This window comes from Leiobunum rupestre, chromosome 8, assembly GCF_980474605.1.
Source record: "Leiobunum rupestre chromosome 8, qqLeiRupe1.1.hap1, whole genome shotgun sequence".
In the NCBI taxonomy this organism is placed as follows: Eukaryota; Metazoa; Arthropoda; class Arachnida; order Opiliones; family Sclerosomatidae; genus Leiobunum; species Leiobunum rupestre.
In genome coordinates this window covers 24,849,206-24,874,464 of record NC_143391.1, presented here as the reverse complement: position 1 = coordinate 24,874,464, position 25,259 = coordinate 24,849,206, and the positions used below count along the sequence as shown (strand labels likewise).

Below are 25,259 nucleotides of genomic sequence, written 5' to 3'. Positions count from 1 at the left end.
GAATAACTCCGCCCAAAAAACCGCGTGCGGCACGCGCTTAAAGGCCTAGGTTTTCTTCTACCTGTCTCCCTTTAAATTAGGCCAACATGTTCAGCGGTTGGCCTACCACCAGGGTATTTGTGCTCCACTAAGTTAATTTAAAGCGGGACAGGCAGAAAAAAACCTAGGCCTTTAAGGTTAAAACCGTTTCTAGTTCAAGCGCGCGCTGCACGCGGATTTTAGGGTGGAGTTATTCTGAAACCGATTACATCCGGGCCCAGCGATACCTTTTTTTCAACGTTCTTACACATAGAAGTTCTTGGTAGTTGGAATCTGTTCCCAAGGGGGTGTGATTGTAATTGTACTTGTAATTGTTTTGTTTTTGTTCGCGTTTGATTTTATTATTATATGTCGGGGTTAATTGATTTGCTTTATGGGGTCGGTATGGTTGGTTAATTATTTGTAGTGTCGGGAAAGTTTTAGTATTATTGTGATTTTTGAATTAACTGCGTAATTGTGATTAGTTAAATAATTGTAGTTATTATTTATAGTGTTCGGATATTTTGATTGTTGTTTGATTTCGATTTTCATTGATATTAGTTTAATAGGTCAATATTAACATTCTAATAAATATGAACCTTGGCATGGTATACTAGCTCCGAGTGTTTATTTCTGTCCCTTTAACCTTAATTTAAACAGCAGCGCTTGTCACAGGGAATCCGATATTTTCAACCTAATAACATTAATTAACTTTAATTCTCCATTAATAGTCTTTCATAACATCTGGTAATAGTGGTAGAAAAATGTCAACGGTGACTACCTTTCGTTGCGACCGATTCGTTGGCCCGTGGCCTGAGCTCGTAGAAAAACCGTTACAATGGCGATTTTTTTTTAAATAAATCAATAAATCAATATGTCAAGAGGTTGACGCCAAATAATGTAGAAATTGGCCCTTTTCCATGACTGACTTCTCGAATTAACTGGTAAGTACTTTAATGGGTCACGATTTCAATGGGTGTCGACTTCAATGATTTCAATGGATTTGGCAATATTAATCTCAAAATGTTCCGAATGATTTTTCGTTGAAAATATAACAAGCTAAGCTAATACCGAAGCAACCACACAAGCCTAAGTCATCTAGCGATTTTTAAAGCCTTGTAAATGGTGTCCAGGTTACAATTTGTAGAAGGGTGGTGGCAAGCCCTTCATGCCTAGTTAGGGCTCGGCGTTCGGATAGACAATTTTAAGTTCATTTCTTTTATGTCCATATCCAAAAATTTGTTGCATATTAAATCGTATAATAGTCGTGAATAATATCCATAAATAAACAGTTAATCAATTTTTTTATGATTAATTGAAATTTTGGCGGCTAATTTATCCGTTTCCCCGAGCTTTTTGAATCATGCCACGCGAATCAACAGCTCCCTACACTAACTATTACCGTTAATACAATTTTTTATGTGAAGGAGAAACCCCTTCAACCAGTGGTTTACTAGTAGGTTATAATTTACAATTTAGTGTACAATTTAAGTTGGAAAATATTCCTATCCAATATTTTAAGAACCTTTGGGACCCTCTTTAGACAGAAATTAATCAGTGATTTGAAAAAAAAAAAGGTCCAGAGAGACACCCTACATACTTCCTAGACACCGATAATTTGTACCGGCTGCTGCTCCTCCGTCATCGAACCTCGCTAACCTAGAAAAAATGTTCTATAATTTAACATTCTTTCTGGTGAACAACTATATAACGGAAACGACCTAGTTGTTGGATATATACGAGAGAAGACTCGGTTAAAATGAAACACCTGTCAAAAAGCAATTTGCTCTTTGAATCCCTTTTCTATCAGTTCGCCGGTGCTTTCTGAGCGAACGTTACAAACCTAAGGCTATATATTTTCCCCGTTTCGTTCAAATTTAAATTGAACGCATCGATTCTCATTTCGAACCGAAGATTTTTGCATATAAGGAACAGATATTACGGGTCAGGCGGGTGGGGGGTTCTGGCTCGGAGAATGTATCGTAACCGCCACTGAAATATCACCGGTGGTTTTTGAAGGAAAGATGTATCACCGAAGAAAAGAGTATCGTAGCGCCATCTTCTTTACTTTGCGAAAAACGGTCAACATCCGTCGGTACACATTCTAGTTAAAATAAAAGAACAACGCATCAGGCGTGCTTTTGGAAACTTTTGATTAAGTGAGGTGAGATAATATAAGGAGGTTAAGCCCTACGTTACGACGGAAAACGCGTAGAGTTTCTCCACGTTACCGAAACGTATAAAACCCTACAAGTATTTATATAAAGAGTCGGGCTTAATCTCGATATGCTTAAAGAAAAAACCCGAGAGGGCATATACTTCAAAATAATGGCAGCTTTTTTGAGCGCTTTATTAATTTTTAAACGCTTCAGTTTTTTGTTTACTTTCTCTTTAGGCGCATATTTCATAGCGCCACTTCTTTCCTTTGAGAGATTGGTATCCCTCCGCCCTCATTTAGAACTTTTTTATTAACTTCGTTTAAGGACATTGCCTCTGGTTTTGGAAAAAAAATAAGTGACTATCCCTTATAATAATTCAGTTTTTTACATTTACTGGCGCGTAAAACAGGGACTTGTTAGATCTCGGTAGCTCTATATTTGAGTCTTTACCAAAGACCTAATGAAGGTATCGGTATAAATGCAAATGGTCGTAGCAAAAATAATAACGGAATCCAGAAGTGCACAATATATCTCTTACGAAAGAAGCGTCCAATTAGGTCATAAGAGAAATTCCAAAGGGAACTACTTTCCCATCGAACCGAGGAAGAGTACACCGCATCGCGATTATGCCTTTACAACTTGTATAACTACGCGTACTAACGTAAAATTACACTTCACCCTTCCTCAAACAAAAACTTTTCCCCGATGTAGTAGCTTTAATAAAACACTATATATGATCAGGGTTGGACATAAGGAACTAAAGTCATGGCATTTGACTACTAAAATAAATTATCTGACAACTAAAATTAACCGAAATCTGGGGGCTCACTAGTCAATTTGACTAGTGAAAAATTTACCTAAATATTCATAAAAATGGTGAATATGGCGTATCACAAATTAATCATTAATCAATTCCATTTTATTTAAGAAAAAATCATAACACGCTTTTAGAACTTGTAGAAAATCAATAGTCCACAAAATCATTTAAAAATTCAGATAAATTGACAGGTTAGCAACGACGAACTAAATAGTAAAATTTACAATTATTTCTATTAAAAATACAGGTTCTCAATGCAGAACGGAACTGTAAAATTTACAATTATTTCTATAAAAATTACAGTTTACAATGTGGAACAAAACTGTGAAATTGACAATATTTTTCTGTAAAAATTACAGTTTCCCAATGCAGAGCAAAACTGCGAAATGTACAACAATTTCTGTACAAAAATACAGATTTAAAATGCGAAACAGAACTGCGAAATTTAAAATTATTTCTGTAAAAAATGCAGATTACAAATGTAGAAAAAATCTGTAAAGTGTACAATTATTTTCTTAAAAAATTACAGGTTTTCAATACAGGTCGAAACTGTACAATTTACAAATATATCTGTAAAAAAATACATAATTGAAACACAGATGAGAACAGTAGAATTTACAGAAATCGGCCTGTTTATAGGGATATTTTTAAAAATGTAAATTTTACAGAAAAATTCTGAAGTAAGAAAAGACAGATTTTTCTGTACAATTTCCATAGGTTTTCTGGCATCAGGGGTTGCCAGTAATTTTCTGTAATTGTTACAGAAAATTTTTATCTCAGTGCAGAGAGTCCACTGCAACTCATACAAGATCTGATTCAGAATTAATGTCTATCCCAAATTAATGCGTCATTTCAATGAAAATATTTTAAACTAGTCAAAGACACTAAGTGATTGGCCAAAGTGATAATAAACACCTGACGGGTAAAGCAAAAGGGCGGCTACCCTTCTTGTTTTATACACCCATTTTTACCCCCACTAGTCAGTGACTACTAAAATAAATTAAGATAGGAGGCTCACTAGTCAGGCTGACTCGAGGGGTAAGACACTCAGCGAACTCGGTGTACACTGCCGTACCTTTGACAGTGCTAAATGGAACTCGCGAACTCTTGAAAATATGTACCTTTAACAGTGCTAAATGCACGAACTCGGTGTACAGATTATCTGAGACTGTCTTACCCCTCGGGCTGACTACTAAAAAATATACTTATATCCAACCCTGTAGACTATGTATTTCGCCCAGCACAATTTTTATTCTTCCACGACGTATTTTGAATCAAATAAATAAATAGGAAGATAGATACTTATTTTTAGGGCATTTTATATACTTGTAGCATGAATAGTAGATTTTAGAGGATCGGTAAAAAGCCTGGTTTTTAGCCCCCGTAAACCAATCACACTAAGGGAGTCGTCCAAGGTTATTTGAAAAAAAAAGTATCGCTAAGAGTGGACGATACTGTTCGAAAAAAGAAAAAAGATAAACACGAAGTACATTTTTCGCCAAAAGGTATTTTTTCACGTTTTTATAGATTAAATATGATATACTAAATATCAGTTGATAGTTTTTATTGAATTAAAAAATCAAAATTAAAAATGACTAAAATATAAATCGCAAACAATTACGTAACAATATCAACCGCGTTAGATTGTCATTTTGAAATTTTAAGATCACGTGGTACAAACGACCTTGCAAGACTCCCTCGGAGTCTCTCGAGCTGATTGATACGCGGGGGGAAATATAATGCACTGTGGAAGGGTATCGAAAACCTGTCCTCTTATTTACTGTCCAGACTTGTAGGTATACGTGTCGTATTCAGACTTGCCATCGTATTTTTAACGTAAATTTGTTCTTCTTTGAGCAAGAAAAGGATGCTCTTAATTGACAACCATTTCCTGGTGTTTCCGGTTGAGGAAGATCGCTACTTACCACTTTCCTTTTTCTTTTTGTCGGGATAACGCTGCCGGGCGATTCCAGAAAGGAACAAAAAAAAACGAGAGATTGGGAAGCCATAATCTTGACTTGAATGATGACAACCATTGATTTTTCAGCCTCGAATTTGGAGAGGAAATGACAAATCCAAGACCCCGATATAAATTTTTATTTTCGTGCCCTTAATCCGAACTAGTCACGTATATCGCTTTGGCGTGACGCAACAGCGCTTTACGACCATGGCAAAAAAGGGCAAAACAATAGCATTATTTCCCAAGTGACCTTCTGCTTGCGTAAGTTGGGCTACTGTCGTGTCAACCTGATTAAAGCTATTGTCCACCAGCGTCTTTTACGGTATAGAAGCTTTGATTAAAAAGTGGTGTGTGCCGTTATGGGTAGGTCTAAGGGGGTTATAGGGGTTATATTTCCATTTTTGGATACTAAAATTAAAAATAAATAGTGGTTTTACAAATGATGGGGCTCGGGTTCCGCGATGCAGCCCCGACAGAAAATCCGTTAAGCCCGGTCCTGGTACTGGAAAATTAAAATTAGTACTTAGTACTGGATTATTAAAATATATTATATTTTCCAGGGATTAATTTGTATTTTTTGTCTAACGAAAAACTAAATCCCTCTAAATCTCGCCGAGGTAATAGGATATTTTTAAACAACCAAGGACTTTTGAATGTTCAAAAAGTGGTCTAAAATTGATTTAGATTTTCCAATGTGTGCCAAAACGCGTTATTTAAAAAAAGAGTGTTTGCATCTTGAAAAAGTATTAAAATAACCTTTTTTAAAAGTGTTTTCTAAATCGTTGTAGGCCTTTTGCTATATTACTGACCAATAAACTGCGCGTTTACTGGTATACGTAAATTTTGATCATATGAGTTTCGTGGTCCTTATAATATTTGTCAAGACCTAATACAATATAGTTTTATTTTTAGTAATATAATAACAAAAATTAAGCTAGCGGGCGCTGACAACTTCAAAATCGACCAGTTTTCGTCGATCCGAGTTTCCGAGGAAGGAAAGTCAACACGGAAAACAAACAGCTTCGATTTAGAATGCCCAGCGAAATGGAAAAGAAGTTTTGCTCAATATTCTCTAAAAAATTCAAAACGAAATGGCGTAACTTGCAAACAAAAAAAAACTCAAAGGGTTTTCCAAAAGCAAATTTTTTCTGTATTGGCGCTGCTTTTTGAGCTTTCAAACTATTCACTTACGGTAGTTGTGTAAGAACGAAATGGGATAAAAGTGAAATGCACCGGAAAATAAAATCACGTGGGTGCACCGAAGGATGATTTGTAAAATATTAAACACGTGGGTGCACCGAAGGATGATTTGTAAAATATTAAACACCTTTTGCAAATTAATAATTTATTCGGAAAATAAATATTAATCGCGTGGCTTACCGCAAATTGAAATTTATCGTATGAATAGAAAAACTTTTTAAAAAAATCAACATATATGAATATGAAAATGATTCAGTGTCAACACGTGGTACTTTGCTTTTAAGGTTGTGTCAAACCAGATTTCAAAGCACCGTTACCTTAGAAAAGAGGCTGGTATTTTTATCTGGATGTCTTTCGTTGAGACGACACTGGATATTTTTTTAAGCTTTTATTCGAAATCTGTAAATTAAGAGAGTTAACATCTGCTTGGTTTTTCGCTTGTTGCAGCCTACTTCCAGGGGCTAGTAGGCCACACTTTGAAGCTCTCTGGCGCTCTTATAACTCATCGTAGGAAAATGGGAAAAAACAGGAATACTTCTCAACTCACCAATACAACTCCTAAAAGTTTTTGCATAACCTTTTGAAACACCCTGTATAATAGCTTTAATTACAGTTAGATACAAATATATTTAAAAAGCGTTGAAATAGTTGAAATATAAAAATAAAATTTTCATAACAATCGAAAACTTTCAAGTAAAGTATTAAACATAATTTTACATACTGATATGAAATTATTCAAATTTTATAGTAAATATAATAAGCCTTATTTAAAAATGGTTAAATGTTCAATAAAAACAATTTCTTAGTTTTGCAACTTCCAATTGGTACTTTGAGGATTTTTGGGGCGTGGCGATTCTGAAAAGCGTAAGAGCATTAACTAACAAGGAGACATCCCGAAGTGTAACCCACCGATTTTTTTCAAACTCGGGGGATTGGTAGACCTTCATGTATAATGAAAAATCCTAAAGGGAATTTATTCAATGGGCAACCGTTTTGCAATGGCAACGAAAAATGGTTTTGACAACATCAAATGGAAATTTTCCCATTGAAAATAACATGGGATTCTGACCTATTCCTAGGGTGAAAAATTTCAACAAATTTCAAAATTTCGAAAATGCCAAAAAAAAGAAAAAATAAATAAAAATTGACAATAAAAACATCAAAATTGATCAACTTTTGATCAATTGGAGGTCAAAATCCCATGTTATTTTCAATGGGAAAATTTAATATTTTGTATTGTCAAAAACATTTTTCGTTGAAATTTGTTGAAATTTTTCACCCTAGGAATAGGTCAGAATCCCATGTTATTTTCAATGGGAAAATTTCCATTTGATGTTGTCAAAACCATTTTTCGTTGCCATGGCAAAACGGTTGCCCATTGAATAAATTCCCTTTAGGATTTTTCAAGTTACATGAACGTCTACCAAAACCCCGAGTTTGAACAAAATCGGTGGGTTACACTTCGGGATGTCTCCTTGTAAGTATCTTATAGACCTTGGTACTGCCGTATTATCAGATAAATTTGTATAAAGTATTATACTTTCCGAAATTAAACTCGAATTTCATTTTATTTGTTCGATTAGTTCTTCAAATATTGGAAGCTCTTGTGCGGTGGCTATTTTCCAAAAAAAAGGGGTCGGGGTTATCTGGCATCATAAGCTTGACGTTTGAGATGGCGGAAACTCCCATTAATCTTAAAACATTTATCGAAATAGGTCGATTAGTTTTTGCGATATTAAAGCTTCCGGTGGGGCTGCCATTTCCCAAACCGGCGGCGAAAGTAAGCGCTGGAGATTTGTGACTTTTTGGGGTCATTTAACTCTTTTAGTCTCGCATATTTATTTTATTTCAAGGCCCAAAAAGACCAAATACGGAAACGCACCATTTATAAAATTTCTGTGATGACTGTAGCCTGTTCTAGGCCGGAGAGTAGTGGTATTACCCATTTCTAACTGCTAACGAATTAGCAACACTTCTATTCGCGTTAGTATGTGCTTCTCATTTGGGGGTAAAAAGGGGTTCACAGTTTAAACCCAACCCGAAAAGAAATCCTAAATACGCCTTGAGCAGTGAAAACACGTGTTTCTCCGTTCTTCTAATATGATCAGAAAAAAATATGTTAGCCTTATTTTCAAATGTTAACCGATTGCTGATTGTAAAACATCGTTTAAACAATCAGTTATCTGCTACAGATTTTAGAAAGTATAATAATAAAAACATTTAAATAAATATTTTTTATCTTTTTTTATTATTGAAAGGGGGTTAAAGCGACTTTTTAGCTAGTTGGCAAATGGCAAGCCAAAATATACCTCTCCTCGGAAGAGTTTCTAATTTTCAGTGAAGCGTAACATGTATCCGTGGTTCTGTGGTAGAACGCTCAGGAGGGCTCGGGTTCGAATCCCGCCCGATACTAACGCAAATTGAAAAAAAATTATACCACTCCCAATGACAAAAAGAGGGCTCTTTTGGAAAAAAAGCTTTTCCCTAATTCCGAGAAACTGCGAACGCAGTGATTATACTTTGCCCCGAAAATGCGTACGCGTTCGCATCCCAGACAGACAGACAGACAGACAGACAGGGTTAAAAAAAAGCATAAGTAAACGTTTAATTGCTGATCTGATATAGTGGATAAAAATCGGATTATATATTTCAGATTACTGCGAGACAGCTAGCTGTTATCTGCAGATGGTTAAAAATCTGTGTTACCTTGATTTTGAAACAGTTTATAAAAACGTAGGTGTTACGCGACAAAATAACAGTTAACCTTGGAAGCGCTACCGGAGAGTATGTGTTTGGACTTTATAAACCAACAATACCGCAAATAATTAATAATTTGAACATCGTAAATTAACAAAAAGTAACTACACGTAGTTGTTAATCGAGTTCAGCTGATTCACGAAAAAGGAACCCTCTAGAAAATATTTTGATTATCATAAAAGTGGTATTTCCTATTAATAATTTCAGCAGTTTTTGTTCAATCGAAAAGATAAACGTGGAAATTTCGCGTTAAGCCTTTGAAATAAAAATAGCCAAGTTTGAAAACGTTGGCCATCAAAATAGTTTTTGAGCAGCAGTGCGTGACTGACGTCGTAAGAGCGAAGCGCCGCAGATCTCGGAGACTGTCTGGAGACTACTTCAGGCGGTTCGATATTCATGGTAAAAATGAATAAATTCATGATAATAGGATATAAGGCTCAACTTATGAAAACGCCTTTAACGTCGTAACTAATTCTTCTCGCAGTGACAGGGAGATTTAACTGGGAGATGGTTGCGGGGAATTCTAAGGTCCTTGAGAAAGGATTCGAAAGGGATTGAGCCGCTCGTATCCGTCTTCGTTATCAGGTTTCTCATTTAATACCGTTATCTGAGCGAAGAGTAAACCCATCTCCCGGGTCTTCCGTCCGCGGCCCGCAGAAACGGATTTGCAAGAGGATCCGCGATGAGAAATTTCCAAGTTGGAGGAAAAGGACAAACTTTTAAAATAAACCGAGGCGACCATTAATATCTCGGGGTTGAATAACGCCCGGGCTTCCAATTTTCCATTACTTTCCGGCGAGGACCATTCTTCGTGACCCTTACACATTCGCTGTCCATTTCTTTATTATCAGACCCATGACGCGGCTCAAACTCCAATTTGCCAAAAATGTTGGACTTGGCAATTGGAATAGGTTTCAGCGAAAACTATTTTGGGTATTCAATTGTTATAAAAAAATCAAATCGCCAAATGTAAAGGTGTATTGATAATGGTGGCGCCAGAAATTTTTTGTCAAGTATAAGGTCAAATAAAATGAGCCCCTATTTTAATTTTTGTACCCCTTTGAAAGATTAAACTACAAAGTTGCAATTTTTATGATTCCTGTGATAAATTTCAGTTGAATTTTAAAGACTAAAAATTTATGCAGAAATGTTTCGCTCATGTGAATGTTTTTCTGGACTTAGTCAGTATTTGGGGCCTCCTGTAAATTATTAAGGTTAGCCATGGTCTACCGGCCATAGCCTCTGACTCTGAAACTGTAAACGATTTTTTAAGGGCAGATATTTTCCGTGTTTCCTTTTTCCGCATTATTGTCTTCCCTATAAAGAGCTGGAGTGTAGTAAAAGTTTTCAAAGAGTGCTGGTGAAACTTTTGAAATCCTAATAAAAAGGCTAGCTATAAAACTTTCATTATGTCAAGTGGATATCGATTGGCCAACTGACCAGAATTTTTGTCAATAGAGCATCCCCTCCCTTTAGGAACGTATCTGCCCCATCAGCTCCATCATGGACCTAGGATTTTTTCAACTAGGCTAATACCCGAGTCACTACCCTAAGCGAAAGTCATCCAGCGACTTTTATTGCCTTTAATTTAGGTGGCTGGGTTAAATTGATTAATAGGACAGTGGTGGCCAGCCTTTCATGCCACACAAGCCAACAGCTCCCTTCATTTACTATTTCCGTTAACTCGGAGGAAATAACCTTTAATAGTGAAGAGATAACTTTCAAACTCTACGCGAAAGGAGTTGTTCCGAGTTTTCACCGAGTGCCACAACCTAGGATCAAATCCGGCTCTTCTTGCAGCGAGGTGAAAGTGCTAACCACTCGTCCACCCCACCCTTTTTACCTAAACCGAAAGTACCATTGTTGTATAAATGCAATACTTTAGACGCTTCGAAACGCTTTTAAGAATTGCGTTCAACTAGAGCTAATCGAGGCAATTGCAATCAGTATTTTGTTGGTCAGGTAGGCCAAGTAAATTTTTTTACTTTTTCGACTCCTTTTTTATTTTCTAAAGTTAGCAAAATATGGTGATTCATCCTGAAAATTACAATTTCTACGCTCTTTATAATTTAAATTTATTGAGGACATTTAGGAATATAGCGTCTCTACCCCCTGGCATGGCCACTGAGGTCTCAAATTGGTCAGAATTCACCCGCGGCATTAGGAAATGTTTATTAAAAACTCTACATATGCTTTGTACATGACTCCAGCTCAAGACACCGAAATATCACCAAATTTACGTGTTCCTTCATTAATTTTTTCACTTTGGTTGAAACTGATACTTGATGGTTGGCTTTTATTTAAAAATTAATTCCGCTCAAGCTTTCTAAATAAAAGCAAACCATTAATTATCAGTCGCCGTTTAATTTTATTCAATTTTAATTTGCTTTGCGTTATAAGCCCAGTTCACACTATACAATTAAGTGGGCCACTTAAATGTATCCAACTAATTGTAAGCAAGAAAATTGTATAGTGTGAACAGAAAAAGTGGGAACAATTGTTACAATTTGTCTGTTCACACTATACAATTTTCTTGCTTACAATTAGTTGGATACAGTTAAGTGGCCCAAATAATTGTATAATGTGAACTGGGCTTTACAATAGATTTAGATAGCTTTAGGTGAGGGTTAATCTGAAAACGGTGAAAATACACCAAAAATATCGTTTCTTTTCAAACTGAAGAGCGTAACCATTTGAGTATATTAGACAAAAAAGTTGCATCGAATTTTCCTATTTCAAGTTGGCCTAGAATACAGTCGTATTACAATGGTATAAAGTCGAAATAATACTGCCTTGGGATGATATAAAAAACTTTGGAATAAAAACGCTTTGTCATTCTTTTCCATTCCATTTATTCAGTTTTGGTACTTTGAAAGGTCTCTTTTGTGCCTTTCAATAAATTCCTACTTAAACTTACGCGACACTAATATCAAATGCTAGGTGACCCTCGCGTGTCTAACCTTTTAATATCTGACAACCTTGATTTGTAGTATAAAAGGTAGAAATATAATAAAGGAGATACAAATTCAACCGAGAAAAGCTCTTTATGGTGTAGAACTCTTGTTCCTTTTTAAGGGTCCGGCAGGCCTTCAAAATGCTTTCGTTCAAGTATGGAAATGGCTCCCCGAGTTTTTGAAGAGCTATTGTCGGCTAATGCGACTCTTCCACGAACACCACAAAAAATATAAAACGTTATTTTTTACCACGTCAATCGTAATGTCCACCTACAACCCATAATAACAAGTTGGCAAGCCAAAATATACCTCTCCTCGGAAGAATGGTCCCTAGTGGTATTAATTTCTCGACACGACCCCCAAAGATATCTCCGCAATTCAGAGTTATTTACGAAAAACGTATTCTCGGTTCAAACCCTGCCCGGTATAAAATTTTAATTTTAATTTAAATAATTGAGACGAAACAATCGAGTTTAATTTATTCAGAATATTATAAATTAAGTAGTTACAACAGCGAGTTAGACTTACTAAAACAATGCACAATTGAATTTAACCCTTTTTACAGTACATGTTTATCAGTTGAATATAATACTAAGCAAATTTTAATGAAAGAAATATCTACAGATGGTATTTGTATTTTTCTCGCTTAAGAAATACTTGCCGCATCTTTAACGCTCATTTTATTTCAACGCTCGTAGACTTCCAGTTGACGTTGTGACACATACCGCATGAAAAAGACCAATGCCGTCCAATTTCCAATATCATATAATGACTCGCACACCCAGGAAATCATTGACTGCGTTAGAAATCGTAGATATCCAAATATCCACACCAAATATATTTACAAGAAGCAAAAACCTTACCATCAACAAAGCACAGAGAGCCACTTGACTAACCGCCAGCTCTTAAAGCAATTAACGTTAAATTATCTCCTTTGAATTAACACAACTATATATAGGTCGTTAAGAATACCCGTAAATAAATAACAAAAAAACTAACAAAGTGGACCACCCACAGGGTCTACCCTCCCGTTAACGCTCACCGTCACACGGTGGTTTTGCCAACCCTTCGAGAAACTGCGAACGCAGAAATCTCGAGAAACTGCGCACGCAGTGATTACACTTTGCACCGAAAATGCGAACGCGTTCGCAGGCCTGACAGACAGACAGACAGACAGACCCACAGACAGACCCGCAGACAGACACGGTGATTGTATAACCCCTCCTAGGGGACATAGTCCCTTCGGAGAGGTAAAAAGCGATAAAACTTCATATGTTGATCCTAAGAGGTGTTAAGATTTCGATTTTCGATTCGAATAGTCATATAAAATAGTACTAGGTTGTCTCTAGTAGGGCTTCCAACGCCAACTGATCTGATTATGCAGGTCGTAATTATCTAATCAGTTAGATAAAGTTAATCTTTAATATTCCCCTCACCCAGCAATACGATTTAAAACTGTATACATTATGAAGATGTAAGCGAGCCAAATGTAAAAACAATCGAGGATTCTTATTTTGAATTTCTTTCAAATGTCACGTATCTAGAGTTAATCAGAAATTTTGCGAGATTTATAAGATTTCTTCATATCTTATCGGTTTTTCGTAACCGGAAGTAAGAATGATTGACGTCATCGTTTTCCCGGGATTCGTAAGATTGCTTTGGAGTTAGGTAATTACAACAAATAATTCAAGATCGCAGCGCCCATAAAATATTAGCGTTACAAATTACGATTTAAAAGTAATACAATTGCGGCTCATAACGTTTCTGGGTTAAATTAACACAATTTCTATTAAAATTAGGATGTTTTACATGTACGTACTTAATTGTGTAATAAAATTATGAACTGGTATTGTTTGACCTGCTAAATTGATACGATCTTTAGGATTTTTTCTTACAAGACGTTATTCTTAAACAACTGAAATAATATAAAAAAACAAAAGCCATTATACATACAACCATAAGTGTATAATATATTACATAAGTGTGACACTTCCTATACTTCGCAAAAGTTTTAATGAGAGCTATTCACAAGACAGACTACATTACGGGCTTCGTCACCGTTTTGCGTCCGCTTGCAACCGCGCCACACGTAGCCTTTGACCGCGCGTCAGTAAAATATTCCCCAAAGTGACAAACTTATAGAATAATATTATAGACTTAAGGTACAACCATATGTAACGTAATTACTCATAAGTATTCGTCTTTATAACTCTTCTATAGATAAAAATTTCAATGAGACCTGGTTTCACGGGAACTAAATATTAAAAAATTCTTATAATCCTTGCGCTATTGAAAAGGTTACCAAAGTAACGAAATCTCGTGATCGCGAGGTACGAGCTAAAGTACAGATTGTTGAAATTATAAACCTGCGGGAAATTTTTCGCTAACTTAAGTTTCCCATCAGTAAAGATGGCCACGCGTTTTTCATCACGGAGCTGGAAGTTACATAATTTGCGGTTTCATTAAAGAAAATGCTTTTATGGCATAGTTATGATTGTGTTACATATGATACAACCATACGTTTCAAGGGGGACGTGCCCCCTGTGTCCCCTGGGCTACGCCACTGGAGAAGGTCCTAATATCAGATATATTAAGGTGTTTTTCTTCTGACGCATTTCCTCCAGCCGAAATGTATTTTCGCGTAGCCAGTCCCAAAACAAAACTAACTGTCGACGAAAATCTATAAAACCAACAGGAGTCCGAAATTTGGCAATTTATATGTATTAAACGAACCAAGTAGATTACTAGAATAGACGTTTTCGAATCCGAGTAAAAGTTATAAAAAGAAAAGCTAGCTAGTGAATATATCTTTATTGGAAAATGTCTTATTCGGAACACCTGAGCCGGCCAGGCGAGCGATCTCAATTCTCGAGACACGAATTCAATCTGAGAAGGAAGAGAGTCGCTATTTCGCTTTGTTTTCATAACTCGAAAAAACCGCGAAACTTTTAACACGATAAAATAAAATAAAAATAGCAGCGCCGAAAAGAAACTTTGCGGGAAAAAAAGATTTAAACAATGGCACAATAAGCGAAGCTCGTAAGAGCGGGAACCTTCCCAAAAGATGCCAACGAAAAAAGGTAAGCTTTAAGGAAACAAAAAAAAGCCTTACGAGGTAAAGTTCGATTTCTTCGAGCTCACAAATTTATTTTTTAATACGCGAAGGTGAAGCGTTAAAATTTCAAAGAAAGCAAAAGCACTTTCACTGCTATTGTTTTGAGTCGCGCATATTAAATTGTTTACTTATTTGTAACTCCCAACTAATGTTTAAAATAAAAACAACAATTAATTTTACCTATGTAATTTATACGAACAACCATGAAGACATGTTTAAAAAAAAGCTCTTAAAAATTAACCTTATGATTTTTCTAAGTAGAAATAGTAGTAAATAAAAGAAAAGTGTCTAGGCCGTACATTAAATTATATAGAAACGTGTTTTGTCAAAATACGTTTGTTAATTTCATAGAAAAATAATAGTTTATAAATCAGTGTAAAGTATTTAAAAAATTTCACATTGTCAGAGGGAGTAATATACACGCACTATTTTCAGCTGTTATATGGTGTATGCTTCCTCGGTTTGGTAGTAAAATTTAAAAACTGCCTTGAGCTTAAAAAATAAAATATATACTTCCGCTATAAACATCAACCGCCTAATGGATTATCATAAGAAATATATTATACGCTTATGGTATAACGACGTGACAGCATTTTTTAACGTAGCAAATATTAATAGGAAGTTTTATCTAAGGATTGTTTCGAAAATTATTTTAATAGGCCTAGACTATCACGGAGAATATTTGATGGCATTACCTAGAGATATAAAGGGAAACGAACGAGAACGAACCATCCTTTATCAAGGGCTGTACCGCTGTACGCCGGAGAATATGTAGGGGAGTTTTACTGGGGTTTGACCTAAAACGAACCTAATTCTGTAAAAATTTATTGTAATCAAAATTTCATATAACAAAAATTAAAGGTTCAAGAAATAAAGTTTATGATTTTAATATTTTAAAAATTTATTTATTAATGTTGTGAAAGTAACGAGGAAGGGGTGATAAGGTAATTAGGGTTTTCATTAAAACGTGTTTATAATTTCGAAGCGATGAACAACTAAGCTGAAAACAAAGTATATATATAGAGCACCAAATGGGGTCGTGAATCTAGTCAGATCGTAAAGGCTTAACGACGGAAAATAGTTGTTAGCCCCCTAAAATTACTTAAGCTATAGTAGAATTGGCAACAGAGGTACTTCGCTCCCTCTTTACGAGAAGCGACGGCTAGCGACAAATGGAAATTAGTCACCTTACCTCGCTGGTCCCGGGGCGAGGTAAAAGGCGTTGTAGGTATACGTTTCAACGATAAACAACATCTTATTGCTCGCGACACAACTGAGCGTTAAGCCTTAATTCCAAATGAAAGGTTCAACAGAGTGTGGAAGTAATTATACGAAGCGAAACACTCGCCTTAAAATATGGAAGGCCAAAAACTTCAACAACAGAAGGCTGCCCGAGACTTTCTCGCCAACAACGAGAGAATCGTTACCGCTCAAACTTAATAACTTTTCTAACGTGATAACGAAAGTGGTAAATTATATAAATACACCTTTATATACGTAAGAATATGGTATAATGTACAAGATTTCAGAAACGTCGCGAGTTACTATCACATTGAAACATAAACATTTTGTAAATAAAAAACTATATTTAGTTCAAAATAAGAGAACATATTTCCAAAGAATGCATTATCCAAAAATAATATTTTTTTTCGGGCGAGGAATATGAAATTGTCTTACTTTCACGACTAGGAATATATTGATACTGCCCTAAGGACCGAAAAGGGAGACGTAAACGGAGGGAATAAATGGATAAAAGACACGCGAGACGCGGGGTTTCGCGCGTCTCCGAACTCAAAGAGTTCCGTCTTTACGGGAATGTCAAAAACTCTTTAACAAAGAAGGCGTCAAAAAGATCGAAAACCAATTTTTGAAGGCTGCAGGGAGCCGGAATGTTTTCGCAGATTTTCGAGTTCTCTCAACTTTTATTTTTCACTTCGCGAAGTCCCAAGATGTATAGCGTTGGCACGACCGTATGTCCCGTATTTTTCGAATTTGAATAAGAGGGACAAGCGCGAGTGGATAAAACGATAGTCTCCCGTTCTCGAGTCAAAACGAGTTAAGGATGAAGCTTAGTGGAAAAGACCCTAAAAACCACGCCAGGGACCTTGTTGGGGAAAACGTTAAATCGAACTCCCCGCGAGTCCGGCTCAATTTTGCGGAAACAGAATGGTTCGTTCTTTTATAACTTCGTTTTAAGAAGCGATATAGATCGCGGCTTCCAATAAGCGGATAGAAGCCAGATTCGCGGAGGCGCCGTCTGAGTCGCGACGATGAAATGTTCCGGAAGCTCAGTTTATATCCTTGACCGACAGAAATCGAGGGACGCTCTTCAATTTCCTTATTGCCAACGCTATAGCCGCTTCTAATAAGAGGCTGCGGGGGGTGCTGGGCTCTTCTCTCGTTGACGCCGTTCACCCCAAGGGAAGAGGGGTATTGACCCCTAAATCCTGGTCACACTTCATTAAGCCACGTGACTAAAAATAAGCTTCGTAGTCGAGGTACGGTGTAATTTACGGCGACGACGGGTCGTTAACTTCATTCCTCCCGCAGCGTCTCCGGAATGCGAATAACCGTAGTCGCGTTGTAAAATCTTCTTAACTTTAACGAAAGTTTTAGATCGAGTCTCATAACATTGGACGCGCTAATGGCGATTCCACGACTTAATTTAATTTGAAGAAAAACGTTCCGAGGACAAACTTTATCGCGACGTGACTGGGAATACGCGATCTCCTTCGGAATGCCGGGGTCAACTTTTGGATGGTTCGTACTTTCTCTATATTCTGTGGCGGAACGAAATTGAGCCAAAGCTCGGAAACGTTTATGTCGCGAGAAAAACATATTCTCCGAAGAATTTCGACGCTCAAACATGACTTTCCAAAACGCGTTTTTTGCGTCGTCTCGTTATTAGCACTCTCGCCACGAATGGCGCATTTGGCAAATGTTGTACGTAGTGCGGAGTGAAATCCATTAGAAGAGACGTCGGGCCGTAAAAGCCGCGTAGGTAGGTTCAAATTCGCGTCGCGCTGTAAGTCAGGCGCGTTGAGCTTCTGGCCGATACGCTGCGTCCGTTTAAAGTCCTGGGACTGCTGGAACCTTTGATGGCCTTGCGGTAACAGCACCGAAACAAATAGCGTTTGAAGTATCCTCGGTAGACTCCGCTGATGGTATAAAGGGCGATGGGATTCAGACAACTGTTGGCGAATGTCAGGACGTAACCGAATATTCTCCAGATGTGCCAAAAGGAGTTATAGTCGTCCATGGGATTCGGATGGAAGTAAAACCTTTAATTTATGAGAAAGGTTCGTTTAAAAAGGGCACATTTCATTTCTTCAGAAGAGACTGGTACCCCGGCGACAACGTCTTAGAGAATGTTTCGACATTGCGAGGAAATTTTTGAAGCGCTCATCAATCGTTTAATTCTATTTATTTAACGGCATCTTTTTCAATTATATAGTTTTATAGCTTACTCGTTTGTAACAGATTACGACGCGTAAACAATGTCAAAACATTGACATGATCGATCACTGTCGCTTTAGAGTCTTCGTCAACGGAACGCGACTCTTAATTGCCCAACACCAACCATCGTGCAAACCCAGTGCAAAATAACACCACAAAACGAAAACGTTATCAGAGAGACAAATTGTGCTTAATAGAAAGTCGATTTTTTACGTGCCAGAGCATGAACAGATGATTGGGGAAGAAACAAGTTCCAAATATGGCCACAAACACCTTCCAAAAAAAATCAACGTTAAATTATTTATTCCACACGTTGCCTAATTGCGTTTCCAGATAATTTTAATCAAATACCAAGATGATCTTCGCGACTTTGGCCCTGGCTTTCATTTGCTTCCGGTGCGTCTCGTTCTTGCCCAACTCGCTCTGGGAGGCCTTTAGGAGATAGCGAGCCATCAGGACGTAGAACGAACCAATGATGAGCAACGGGATGGCGTACAGCGCCAAGAACTTGATGAGTACCATCGTGCGCGGATACCAAGGAGCCATTTCTACCGGAAAGGGATAGCACACCTATAAAATTACCGAAAGATAGGTTAACCGTACCATCCAACACCAATTCAAGGAAAAGCATGCTGCCATAATCAACGCGTAAGAGAAGTATCATTGCCAACCTCAATAACCTTGTCGCTGGAAACGTTGACTTCGAGAATAAAGGAGTAGTAGGCTCCGGGCGAAGCTAAAATGACCGATACCAACCAAATACTCAAGGCCACGATGACGGTAAAAGTCTTGGCGTTTCGACCAGTGTGTTTCTGAATTGGAAGGACAATGGCGAAGTAACGATCCACACTCAACATGGTCAGAGTTAAAACCGTCACCCCTGCTTGCGAGAACGAGTCATGTATTTAGAAACAGTGGCGTCACTAAGGTGGTTTCACCCGGCGTGGTGACTCACGGGGTCACACTATGGCACGCCATCCCGGTCAATATTAAAAAGAAAAAAAACGGAGTTTTTCGTTGAAAAAAAAAACTTCGGATATTTTTCCAAAAAGAAATATTTTAAAATATAATTTTTGTTGAAAAAAAAAATAATTTTGAAAGAAAAAAAATTATTTTGAAAAAAATATATATATTTGAAAAAGAAAAAAAATTAATTTTGAAAGAAAAAAAATAATTTTGAAAAAAAAAAAATTTTAAAGCAAAAAAATAATTTTGAAAGAAGAAAAAAATATTTTTGGAGGAAAAAAATATTTTAGCTATAAATGAAAAAGTGCATATACCACACTAGAGAGCTGCAGAGCAGTGAAAATAGCAAATCGTTTCCGCTCCGTTTTGTTTTCTGGTATGGTACATAAGTCCGTTTCCGCTCCGCTTTGTTTCTCGTCCATAATAACCGTCCGTTTCCACTCCGTTTTCTTTGTCGTCTATTATTTCCGACCGTTTCCGCTCCGTTTTTTTCTCACCTATTACTTCCGTCCGTTTCCGCTCCCTTTCATTTACCGTATATTATTTCCGTTCATTTCCGCTCCGTTTCATTTACCGTATATTATTTCCGTCCGTTTCCGTTCCGTTTTCTTTATCGCCAATTATTTCCGTTCGTTTCCGATCGGTTTTGTTTATCGCCTATTATTTTCGTCCGTTTTCAGCAGTTTGTAACTTGTACTATACTGCGCACCAATCTACGTAACGTAATCGTAGAGAAAGAAGGTGCAAGTTGCATTTTCGTTTCCCACGAGCCCGTGAAAAAGGGGGATGGAAAAAAGGGGATTATGATCTTACTGTCTGAGAAAGTGGGAGACCCAATCCAAGGGGGTCTCGATCGAGAAACGGTTTGAAAGAATTTTTGGATTGCCTCCAAAATTCGTCTGTTGCTGACGTCACCCAGATTAGATCCCATTGGTTTTCAATAGGATCTCATCTCAGTGACGTCATGATGTTCGTTAGCAACGAAGATACCAACCTTAGCCCTTAGCAACCACAGCGTATCGAGGCAACCTTTTATAGCCTAAAATTTACTAACCTTGGACCCAATCAGCAGCTAAGAGAAATGAAAAAGAACCCCTTCCCCTTTTTCTTTACCCCGTCACCATCCTAGCAGAGAGCATCCTAGCCTAGAAGCCACTAGCCCACTCGTTGGAGAAGACCGAAGCTTCTTTTAACCCCATTTTCGGAATTTCGCTCGTACTCCAATTCCGTTCCGTGACGAAGATTTTTTTAAATTTGTATCCGATTCTGTTCCGTTGCTTTAATATTTGGAGTTTTTGCTCCGATTCCGTTCCAGCGCCGCGGAACGGAACGGAGTCCACGGAAACGGAATAATTTCCGCTCCGTTGCAGCTCTCTATACCACACATAGGTGGCTCTACTTTACGCTTGCAGGGACTACTAATACTGTCATGGGATTATAATATACGGTAAAAATAATTGGCGATAAAGAAAACGGAGCGGAAACGGACATATGTACCATACCAGAAAACAAAACGGAGCGGAAACGATTTGCTATTTTCACTGCTCTGCAGCTCTCTAGTGTGGTATATGCACTTTTTCATTTATAGCTAAAATATTTTTTTCCTCCAAAAATATTTTTTTCTTCTTTCAAAATTATTTTTTTTTCTTTCAAAATTATTTTTTTTTCTTTCAAAATTATTATTTTTTCTTTCAAAATTATATTTTAAAATATTTTTTTTTTTTAAAAATATCCGAATTTTTTTTTTCAACGAAAAACTCCGTTTTTTTTTCTTTTTAATTTTGACCGGGATGGCGTGCCATAGTCACCCCCCGTTGAACTATACTTAGCAGAAAATGAAGGAACATTAATTGTTTGATACTAATGTTACTTGTAACTTGTAATTCATAATTTTCCAAATATTCCGTTTATATTTATAGGTATAATACAATTAGTTTATGTATTAGTTTCAGCCTTTCAGGAAATAGCTAAGTACATCAATAATTGCGTTCCCAAAAATTAACTAATACAACGAGTTGAAAAAAAGAAACTTAAAAATTTCAAAATGAGAAGAAATAAATTCATTTGGATTCTAATCGAATATAAAATAAATTTCGCATTGGCTTCTCACTCAGAACTGGGATTACAATTGAATTTAGTAAAACCAAAAGAAAAAGATTAAAAAAAAACGTGCTCTCTCTCTCTCAGGCTAACGTAGATCGGTGCGCCTTATTTCATAGGTCGACGGAATTTTATTCGAAATATTCCCCTTTAAAAATACGGGAATTTTCAACACTCCCGCGGGGATTAGATTAAAAGGCAAATTTCTCCGCTGCAACTAAAAAAAGAAGGTTTTCTCGAATCAAAATCCCGGGTATACTTGGAGCGCCACCCCGCGTCGGCGAAGAGAAACAAGACCGCTCGTGCGGTACGGCAACCTTACCATAAAAGTGACTATCCTGGGGAAAAGAAGACTCAAATACCTTTGTAAGGAGACTCTCGGGTGCGCATAAGCGAGAATAATATATTAGATTGGCTTTTTGAAAACATCGCGTGCAGGCGTGGGAAGGGGGGGGGGGAGGGTGCTTTTCGCGAATATAGTAATTGTAAATGCGTCCATTAATGGGTCGTCGTTGGTCATTGCGGTGATTCCGCCAGCGAATTCTCAAATGGAGAACCGACTGTGTTCATTACGGCGACAATTAGAAGCTGTTTTGAATAAGATAATGACCACGCGTATTCAAAGACGGAGAGCTGAGGTCGATAGGAAAGCCTGATTCCATAATTGCATACGTTAGCGGAAAGAAACCTTATATTCTACTTCCAACTTCAAAATATCTAGATTCGTTTTAATTATTTCTCGAAGGTTTAAAATGGTCCTCTCTCTACTAATGGTAGAGAAGTGGTATGGAAAAAAATATACCTGATATTTTGTCGTATTTTGTAATTAACGCCGGCACTGTTTCTAAAATCAAAGACCAATTTGACTCTTTAGACGAGTCTAGTGTCCTCTTTGGTCTAAAAAGATCCGAAGACTCCCTATTCAAACAAGAGTTTCGTTTGAATGTTTTTATTGGCAAAACAAACGTAACTCTAATCTGACTATTCGCGACCGAAACGAGTCAAGGTGGCTAAGCGCTAACTTCTCCGCGGTAGCGCCTATGTCATAAGAACGTTTTTCCTTAAATGAACTTATCAAAATATAAGCAAACGATGCAAAAATTATATTAAAATTCGCGTATCATTACTTATAAAGTCAAATTAACGAATAATGATGAGTAAAAACTAATAGCGTCTGCTTTAGCGGCTACCAATCTAGGTTTCAATGGCGAACCAAAGGGGCGTTGCGAAAGTTTTCGGTCGCGATTAGTTTTTATTTTATTATGAATAATAATTACCCTATTTATACATGTTCGGTAGGGTGTAGGTATAGGACAAATTTAAAATATCATTCCAGTAGAGGAAAAACATTTCAGCTTTTAAATTGCAGATTACCAGCTATACTCCAATTGCGCCGCATCTTAAATTTAAAAATAAGACGCTCAAGAATAAAGAACACGTACGTTAAGGAGGTATCGAACATCGTATGTAGAAAATCCATTTCACGGACTCTAGCGCCTCATTATTTAGAAAAGAGGGAAGATAAAGTAAGATATCGGTATTAATGTACATTTTCCCGATTCGCGTCACTCGCCGAAGAAGCGACGAAAAGTCCCTACATATTGCATTTCCACTCTTTAACCAATGTTGACATATAATCAGCCGTTTCGATAAGACATCGCCGTATAAGCTTTTCGATTTATTTTCTTTGGACAAATGTCCGGCGGGGGAAGGGCAGAGACACGGGGAACGGCTAATGATAGTCTGTATATCAAGAGAAAGGGAAAGCGCTCTACCGATTGAAATGTCCCTGATGAACTCGGAGATCTTGCAGATGAATTCTCCGTAGGGCCAGCTGTCGAAGGTATATATGGTGCTGATGAATGGTACAGTTCCGGTCATCACCATAAAATCGCCCAATGCCAGACTCATTATGTACGTATTTGGTACGTTTCTCATCGAACTGAAAGATATAGTTTGCGGAATTTACGGTCGATAATTAGTACCTAGAAGCGATCGTTTTTTAAAGTGTTGGTTGCACGAAACTTTAGCTATGGCTAATTAATGATTCATTAGAAAGAGCAAAAATTTTATAGCAAGTATAGAAAATTTCATCAAAATCGGTTAAGTGGTCTTTGAATTATTATAAAAAGAAGTCGAAATGGTGGAAATCGAGTTTTTCGGCGAATTTCCAGACTTCTAAAATTCTTCTCGGCACCCATGACGTCAGAAAATGCGAAGCGTATCATTGGCTAATTGTCTGTAATACATTTCTTTACATCTGGGATTAAAAGCGGGTTGATTTAACACCCAGGAAAAAGTCCTACGCAGTAGTAATTAAAATAGGCATACACAAGCCTACGTAGTAGAAAAACGATATGAAACCGAAGGCTCCTTGAAAATTGTTCATAAAACGTCGGGTCGCGCGCGCAAAAAAAAATTTATTTCGATAATAAGCCTAATATTATGATTAAAAAAACTCTGGTTTGAAAACTTCTACAAGTAAACAGAATCCCTAAACTTCAGTTCCTTCTATTTTAGGAATAAAACTACAGCTTTGATTTGCCCCAAATTGCTCGTGCTACGGAGGAGATAAATTGGCCGAAAATTTCAGGATTTTGAGGAGCGAAAAAGGTCAGTTTCGGACTCAAAGTTAATACACTTAGGGTGGGAAATTTGTTTCGACAATGACATTTTTGGAAAGAGAACGTCCTGGGCTTCAAAACAAGCCCGCATTCAATTAATTACTATCGATTTTTCGTGCAACCAACACGTTAACAACGCGGAAATGTATAAAGGGACGGTTGTTAACTTGTAGGGTAAATCTTAAGAAGGAAGGGGCGGACTAGCTGAATTACGCCAGGAAGCTAATGGAATCAGTTCTTTGAGACGACACGAACAAAAAGGTTGGGAGGGCAATTAAAAGAAGCTATATAGGCTACGCGTATAGCTAAGCACTTCGGGGCTCGACTTACCGGTTCCGTAAAAAGATGAAAATAAGTGTCGCGTTTCCGATTGTTCCCACGGCCCATATCACCAAAAAAATGGCTGGCACGATGTACGTTTCCGGTCTGCTGTAGTAAGGAACGTATTCCAGCTCGCTATCATTCGATAGAGACTCGTTTATCAGCATCTTGTTGGACGACAAAGAAATGGAGTCTCTTTCAAGAACAAGACGACACGCTTCTTAATTGAACCGACGACATCGATCTACGGAAAAGAAAGAACCGAAAAAAACAAATGGATTATTTGTAAAATTCTTTTCTTAGTTTTTTTTTCTCTCTCAGAACCTTTACGTCAGTAAAACTATTCTTTTTTCCAATCTGTGTCGTAGCCGTATGGGCCAGCAGATCGCGTTAGGTCCTTTCCAGCAGATCTTTCTAACGCGGGAGGTCCTAAATTAACTGGAAGGTTGTCCTTTTCATTTCGTTTGGAAAATTTAAAAAATAATTACTTCTGGGTTCAGTCTAGTATAACTGATGATTACTTAATCGTAATACAATAACTGTCCGGATGTCAAGTTTTTTGTCAGGGACGTCTCGACCGTCAAAATTTATAAAAGGAAATTTATTTCGAGGAACGCTAATCTACATCATACGGAAAAGGGAATTATTTGTCGCTTCGTCACTGAAATGAATTTGGAAATTTAGGTACATCGTCGTCCTCCTCTTTAAGCGAGATTTATTGTTGATTGAAGTAGTTGTCTATCCTACATTATCTCGAACTTTGTACAATAATTCCTTTGTTGGCAATAGTGGTTTGATCGCGAGAAGCTTTA

At 37.2% G+C, this 25,259-nt stretch overlaps 1 protein-coding gene across 1 annotated transcript; it reads right to left on the bottom strand.

Annotated features, from left to right (window-relative positions):
- Positions 1 to 16,587: 16,587 nt before the first annotated feature.
- On the bottom strand, positions 16,588 to 24,646 carry LOC149932855 (neuropeptide CCHamide-1 receptor-like). Its single transcript, XM_090155750.1, has 6 exons — positions 24,457 to 24,646; positions 23,278 to 23,444; positions 19,108 to 19,316; positions 18,788 to 19,006; positions 18,654 to 18,709; positions 16,588 to 18,261 (listed from the first exon to the last, which is right to left on the bottom strand). The coding sequence occupies exons 1-6, from the start codon at positions 24,612 to 24,614 to the stop codon at positions 17,988 to 17,990; spliced, it is 1,083 nt and encodes a 360-aa protein (XP_090011876.1). The 5' UTR covers positions 24,615 to 24,646; the 3' UTR covers positions 16,588 to 17,987.
- Between the last annotated feature and the right edge of the window lie 613 nt (positions 24,647 to 25,259).